Source organism: Pyrus communis, chromosome 11 (genome assembly GCF_963583255.1).
Source record: "Pyrus communis chromosome 11, drPyrComm1.1, whole genome shotgun sequence".
NCBI lineage: Eukaryota > Viridiplantae > Streptophyta > Magnoliopsida > Rosales > Rosaceae > Pyrus > Pyrus communis.
Genome location: NC_084813.1, coordinates 19,316,793 through 19,324,232, shown reverse-complemented (window position 1 = coordinate 19,324,232; position 7,440 = coordinate 19,316,793). Strand labels below are relative to the sequence as shown.

General features: G+C 36.7%; 1 protein-coding gene across 1 annotated transcript in view; it reads left to right on the top strand.

Annotated features, from left to right (window-relative positions):
* The first annotated feature begins 4,192 nt into the window (after positions 1 to 4,192).
* Positions 4,193 to 7,440, top strand: part of LOC137709144 (zinc finger CCCH domain-containing protein 18) — a 3,603-nt gene continuing 355 nt past the window's right edge. Inside the window, exons 1-6 of the mRNA XM_068448265.1 lie at positions 4,193 to 4,322; positions 4,592 to 4,646; positions 5,519 to 6,425; positions 6,506 to 6,664; positions 6,789 to 6,968; positions 7,355 to 7,431. Of these exons, the coding sequence (XP_068304366.1) occupies positions 5,533 to 6,425; positions 6,506 to 6,664; positions 6,789 to 6,968; positions 7,355 to 7,431 (1,309 nt within the window). The 5' untranslated portion in view covers positions 4,193 to 4,322; positions 4,592 to 4,646; positions 5,519 to 5,532. The remainder of the gene's footprint in view (positions 4,323 to 4,591; positions 4,647 to 5,518; positions 6,426 to 6,505; positions 6,665 to 6,788; positions 6,969 to 7,354; positions 7,432 to 7,440) is intronic.

Here is a 7,440-nt window from a genome sequence, read left to right as displayed (position 1 = left end):
ATTACAAGATGCATCTCAAGAATAAAATCAGTGATTAATCCGGAATTCCTCGAACCAAGTTAGCTATTGAACTAACGATAGCCATGATTTTAAAATTATTTTAATGGGATTATTAGATTAGAACAAGCAAGTGCAGAAATAAAAGCAAGAAGAACATTGGCTTCGTTCAATTTAATTGTGTTGGTTGATATTGATAATGACTAGGGCGCCGATGATATCCAATTCCTCAATCATATTAGGGGTAACCATGTACTTATCATATTCCCTTTGATAAGTTAACATTACTAATCTGTGTTATTGATAAGTCAAATATGCAGGCTATGAGCTTCACCAAAATATATACTAAGTGAAGAGGTTTTCTATGTGTATATTTGAAATTCTCAAAACTTAAAGATTGGTGTAAAAACGTATCATCAACTTCATGGCATAAAGAAATGTTACGATCAACCACTCACTTGTATGAGTTATTTTCTAACTATTAACATCAACATGCGTTGGTATGCGACTGACCTCAACATTACTGTAGTAATATAATTTTCCCATATGATAAATATATATATAATAACTCTAAAAATTTCACAGAGCATCTACCAGTAACGAAGTTAGAAATTGTGCCGTGGGGGGAGGGGGAGGTGGGGGAATTTAAAAGGGTAAAAAGTCCCACAAAATGTAGACAACCAAATCCTAAACATCAAGCTAATCATTTTAATGACATGATTACAAATCCATTGCGTACACATTGAAAGGAATTAGAAGGACATATTCTTGCTTTTAGGATCAAGTTTCCAACGATCGGAGTCACGACCGCACCTCCTTGCTTGCTCCTATGTGGCTTTTGCCACTGGCATCTACGATGAAAATCACCTCGTGCACACTTGTTTATTGTGCTTAACACTTGCCCTTCGTAGTCACGACATCATACTTGGAATGCACTACAACATATATAAATAGTGCTCTTGTTCAATAATTGTAATTAGTATTTTGAAATAAAAGAACGATAATTGTAATTACTAAAAACTTATTAGGCTACCTAATTAACAGAAAGTTCCAATTCCAACGGAGAAAAGTAACCTTCCAAGAATTTCTCTAATTGTGAATCTAGATTAGATTCATAGTACCATATTTTGTTTTATTTTTCATGCTAACAATATTTTGTGTATCCTCCCTTTGAATAGGACAAATCGTAAGAACAATAATTGAAATTACTTTCTGTCACAAAACCCTTTTCTTATATCATTTTAATTCAAATTGGAAGTCGTTTTTTAGTATTATACTTAACCCCAAGAAAATCGTTTTTTAGACTCAATAGCCACAAGTTGGTGGCTCAGTGGTAAATGACGGATTGCAAGGCTTCCTTCAAACTAAAAAACTGGAGGTCTCAAGTTCAAAACCCGCTGCTGGTGTGGAAGCCGGACTTGTGGCTAGGAGGAGGTTGAGAAATACGTCTGTGAGTCTTCCCGGCCCCCGGAAGAGGTGGATAATGGTGGCTTGCCACCAGTTGTCCTCCTTTTAAAAAAGAAAAAAAAATGGACTTAACGTCTTGTGAATAATTTTTCTTCACTTAACATTGTATCATTAACACAAACTCTATTATAATTGTATAGTGGTATTATGTTGGTTGCTCTCTGTCGCTCATATATTCTTCTTCGTTACATATTAGGCTATTAAAATTTTATTATTGAAATCAAAACATCATAAATTGGGTTAAGAACAATACTTGGCTACTCAAAGGATGACTCAAAATTGTTCATTGCAATTTATAGAACTTCATGTTTATAATCAAAACAGTTCATATTATAAATCACCTTATAAATATCGTATCTGCAAAAAATCAATTAAAACTAAGATTATTTAGTCATCGAACTGTATAAAAACAAGTGAACGAAATTAGTAAAAACATTACGAACCGTCTATATATTTGCTAGAATGGATTGACTAAATGACCTTAGTTTTAATTCATTTTTTTTGTAAAAATGAACTTTACAGTGTGATTCATAGTATGAACGATTTTGTTCATAATCACAAAGCTTTGTGATTCAAGCAATAAGAATTCTGAGTAGGAGTTCATACTCATCTTTGAAAGTAACCAAGTATTGTTCCTTTTTTTTTTTTTTTTGAACAAACGATATTATTTATATTAAGGGGAGGGGGTTGGCTTAGCCTCACAATGGACTAGCAATATTGTAGTTCAAATTCGCATTTGACGAAAAATTGAACATAATAAAACCGTTCACTTACAAGTGAAAGGAATACCACTAGACTATAGTACTAAGTGGCAATGATTAAGAGAAATTGAGTTTTGTGCTCAATAAATGCCACTGGCCCTAGCCTTTGGCTTGGGTGTCGTGGGCTACCTTGTCCAATCTCCTTCCTTTTTCCCTCCTCCTCTTGTTTCCTTTTTCTCTTTTTCTATTTTCCCTGAGATTTTTCTTAGCTTCCATGAGCTTTGTCTCCAATTTTCCTGTGAGTTTGTCTCACCTTTGGGCTTCATGTCCCTCTTCTCCTCCCCTCCATTTTCTCTGGCTGTTACTTTGCAAACCCAAAACTCTACCTCCCCTCACCTTTTCCCTCTGCCTCATTTCCTCATAATCCATCCCCACCCCATCCTTTGCTCTGATCTTTGGACTCTAAGCCAGATATGGTTGCCAAATTTATTTTCCTCCCTCATTTTCCCTCCCACAACCGGCACGTCGGATTTCCCTCGAGGCCAAGTGTTATGTGGCTACGGCCAAAGTAAGGGTATTTTACATACCCCTTTAGCCTCACCTTTTATCCATGTGTTACTTTGTTTGTATATATTTGCAGGGAATGGTTAATGTGTTTTGGATCCCGTGACTATCTCTTGATTCTGCGTCTTTGGTGAAGAAATCTGAATGTGGTGTGCTTTTGGTTGTGGGTTGCTTCTTTTGTGCAGCGATATCTTGGTCGGTTTTACCACTCGGTCGTTTCCTTTAGTATTGCAGCTGCTGGCATGACCTTTGTGGTGGTGACGATGACGAACGCTGCTTTCTGCGATCAAAGATTAGGGATTTGGGTTTTCGTCTTTGCTTATTTAATTGGGTTGGGCTTTTATGATTTGGTTTTCCCAATGTAGTTGGATTATTTTGCCTTCCTTTGTGTTGGCCTGTAACCTTCTTTGGATTTAATGAAATTTCTATTCACATCAAAAGAAAAAAAAAAAAAAAATACAAAGTACATTACAAATTCATTACTTTTAAAAAAATTCTTAAAAAAAGAGCAAAAACTCAACCACCAATCACGTAGAAGTGAACTGGATCTTCAAAGCGGGACCCACGTTTCGCCACATACGATTTGTGCACCCATGATGCGTAGGTCCCACGAAAAATTAATTATCTAAAGTGCACTGCACTCGGTCCTGTCCTGAGGTTACGATTTCACACAAAAAGACCTGGAAAAAGACAAACTGTAACTCGCTGCCACCTGCCAATCGGGAGACAGAACAAGAAGACAAAACAGAAACGTAGGGGGTCCTACGTGGGTCTACTGGCACATCCATATTTTCTTAAAAATTTGCTGAGGAAGCAAAATTAAAAAAATTAACTGAATATGTACTGGAGGACAATTTTGGGATTTCAGGTGGATGCTGTTTCGAAAATCCAGGCTCATTTTCCATAAATTTCCGCAAATTTCTGTAACGACAAGTTACACTACATCCTGTAATTTTTAAAAAATTAAATATATAATTTTAAAAAAAATTATTCAGCAGAACAGAGAAGAAGACACCATTGAGAATTTAGGTAAGAGTGAGAAACAGTAAGAGAGAGTAGAGTAGAGTGGAGAGGGTGGTGCTTAAATAATTTAAACATTTGAAAATATTATAATTCAACTCGATTGAATTAAACCCAGTTTTTAGTTTTTATTTTATTTTATAAGGATTTCAAAAAATGAAATTGTAGTTTTTCATGTGTTTTTTTGAAGATTGTTTATTTGTTATGCTGTTTTGTGTATCTATTTACATAGTGTGTTGATTTTGAACTAAAGACAAGGCGCGCTCTCTCTCTCTCTCTCTCTAAAAGCTCTCTCTTCTATCCTTTCTGTCATTTTGCTTTTCTTCAGAATGTGTCCTTTCTGTTTCAGAGAAGAATTGGAATATAATAGCAGAAGAAGAAGATAAAATAGCAAAAAAAAACTCCACCTAGAGAGAGAAAGAGAGGAGAGAGAGAGAGAGAGAGAGGAGGAGGAGGAGGAGGAGGGAGTGTGCAGAAGAATCAATTAATCTACGGCTGCTATGGAGGAGCAGGTGGATTATTGGTGGTGGTTCCTTTGACTTTGGTGGTTTCATCTTCTTCTCTAAAGATTTGGTAGGTTTGTTTGTTTAGATTTTTTTTTTTTTTTTTTTGCTCATTAATGGCTGCATACTTACCATTTCTTGCTGTTTTTGCTCCATTTTTATGCTTAATCATGGCCAAAGTTTTGGCCTTTTGACTTGGGTTTTTCTATAACTGCCTATCAAAATAAAATGAAAAAAAAAAATTGCTACCAACTTAAATCCTGTAATTTTTTTATTATTTATTTCTGTGTTGCTTCAACTTCTTTTATGGTTTTGATGTTTCTGAAAATTTTGATGCAGGCAAAGGGTGTGGTAAAATATTAGTCTGGGGACATTTCTTTGTTCAGGAAATGATGTGAATAAATGGTTGTGTGTTTTATTTTATTTTATTTTAAATATGTTGGTTTTTACTTGAGTTTTATAATTTTTGCCTATTTTTTATTCTTTCTTTTTTAGAATAAAATTGAAATGGTTGGGTTCTCTTCTGGCTGGAAATCATATCTGAACAAAAGTCATGAACACTGGAGTTTTGTTCTTCCAAAAGTTAAAACCTTCACTTTCTTCTCCTTCATGTTTTTTAAGAGAAAAAATTGAAGGAAAATACTAGAATTGGTCAGGAAAACAATTTACTGCCTTTTTTTAAATCCAGGCTTCGTGGTTAATAATAATAATAATAATAATAATACGTCTGCTGCTAATTGGAGAAATAAACGTTCCTTTTTGGTACTGATTTTCTTGGGTTCAATTCACCATCCTCATTTTCTGTTGAAATGTATCCTGCAACGTGTCCTCTTTTCAAATTTGAGGTTGATATTTTCGTGTTTTGTTGGTATAAATGGATGGCGGGGGCAATTTTGGTGACTGAATACGGTGACTAACAGATATAGAAGTTGCTTATGGCTGACTTGAACCAGCTAGATTACCTTTTTATTGGTTTCACTTAATAAGAGGTTTCTTACCCGAAATAGCGTTTTGGCATGCTGCTTGGAGATTACATGAATCTACTCCTAGACTCGGTTCTTTGTTTCACTAGATTTGCATCATTTTATGGTGTATGGTGACGAAGAAACCGATATCTTCTTTCATCCATGCATGAATTATTTTTGGGGCATATTTGGATTAATGACTAATTTTCTATATGCGTTAATCTGAGCTGTTATTCCTATCTGTTTGCGCATTTTCGGCCTTTTTAACAATGTAGGCTTGTATTGTACTTGTCTCGTGCAGTGTTGCAAGCTGAGATGGATTTTTCTGAGTCCACGAAAGTTGTGTACAATAGGATCCAGAAGATAGAGCCTGAAAATGTGTCCAAGATTATCGGTTATCTTCTGTTGCAAGACCATGGCGAGCGTGACATGATCCGACTAGCTTTCAGCCCTGATAATTTGATCCAGTCTCTGATTAACAAAGCGAAAGCTGAGATCGGGTTATGCAAACTGGCAGTGTCTGCTCCAATCTCACCTCAGATGAACCAAGGTCCTGTTTCCGACCTGCCTTTACAATTCACCCCTTACAGTCCACGACTGGTTTCATCTCCCGCAACCATTGGGGCAGCAAATCCATATAGGGAGCTGTCTGATGATCAGCAACCACTGCAAGCCGTAGAGTTTGCTTCATCAGGGTACTCAGATTCAGTGATTGAAAATTGTCGACTCCAAAATCGAATGCAGTTTCTGCCCGAATTTTCAAGCAATTACTGTTATCATGAACCTGCATTGCGTATGAGAACCACTCGAAGGTCTCCAAGCTTGCCTGAATTTCCTGTTAAGGTTTGCCATTACTTCAATAAGGGGTTCTGTAAGCATGGAAGCAACTGCCGGTACTTCCATGGCCATCCCATGCCAGAAAGCTTTTCTCAGTTTTTGAGCCAAAACTCGAATGAGCTGTCAAATGATGATCACGCTGTCTCCCCTGGCTCCCTTGAAAAGCTAGAGATGGAAATAATTGAGCTTTTGAAATCTAGGAGAGGGTTCCCGATATCAATTGCCTCTTTGCCAATGAGGTACCATGAGAAATATGGGACGACTCTTCAAGCCGAGGGATACCTCACAGAGAGCCAGAGACATGGTAAAGCTGGCTACAGCCTGACAAAGCTTCTTGCTCGATTGAAGAACAGCATTCGCCTTATTGACAGGTAACTATTTGTTAATTGCTAAAGTTTTTTTTACATCATTTTTTGCTTGCTAGAAGTGCTTGACTCGAGTGGTTCTGCAGGCCTCACGGACAGCACTCAGTTATATTGGCAGAAGATATCCCAAAATATACTGGTGAGAAAACTGAACCTGGTGGGAGTATTGCTGGTTCTCGACAGATATATCTTACCTTTCCAGCCGAGAGTAATTTCACGGAGCAAGATGTTTCCAACTACTTCAAGTAATGCGACCAAAGAAATTCTCCCTTTCACTTTCTTAAGGAACTGTTCATTTGAATTCACTTTTACTTTGAATATTGGTGTACAAACATTTGATCGATTTTTAGTTTTATCTGTATTTTGTAGCAAATATGGGCTAGTTCAAGATGTACGCATCCCATGTCAACAAAAGAGGATGTTTGGTTTTGTCACCTTTGTTTATGCAGAGACGGTGAGGCAGATTTTGTCAAAAGGAAATCCTCATTTTGTATGCGGGGCTCGTGTGCTAGTGAAACCTTACAGGGAAAAGCCTAGGCTTGTTGACAGGTAAAACATTTTTATTTGTTCAAATTATCGTCTGTACTTCCAAACCAATGAGCATCTCTGATCTTTATATCTACTCATAGTTACAGTTATGTAAGTCTTGACGTTGTTGTGGTCTCCATTGAACTTAGCCTCTGATTTTATTCCTTTTTTTTGCGTTATAGCGTGACTGATGCATCGTATTGTTTAAGACCCTTCTTCATATACATTTTTACAGCGGGAGGGTGCTAATTGTAGTTGGTTTCCATTAATGCAGCCTAGCTTCCTGCTCTCAAATATTTTGGAAGTGGTTATGTTAATATCTGAATTATCTGCTTATGTGTTCCATGTCGTCTCCTCTATGGTTTTCTGCTAGTATTTAAACTTTTGAAATTTATGTCATCGTGCAGGAAGTTTTCGGATAAGATGCAGCATTCCATGTGCTACAATTCACATTTAATGGATGGAGATTCGGAGCTTCAAGCAAGTAGGCAAA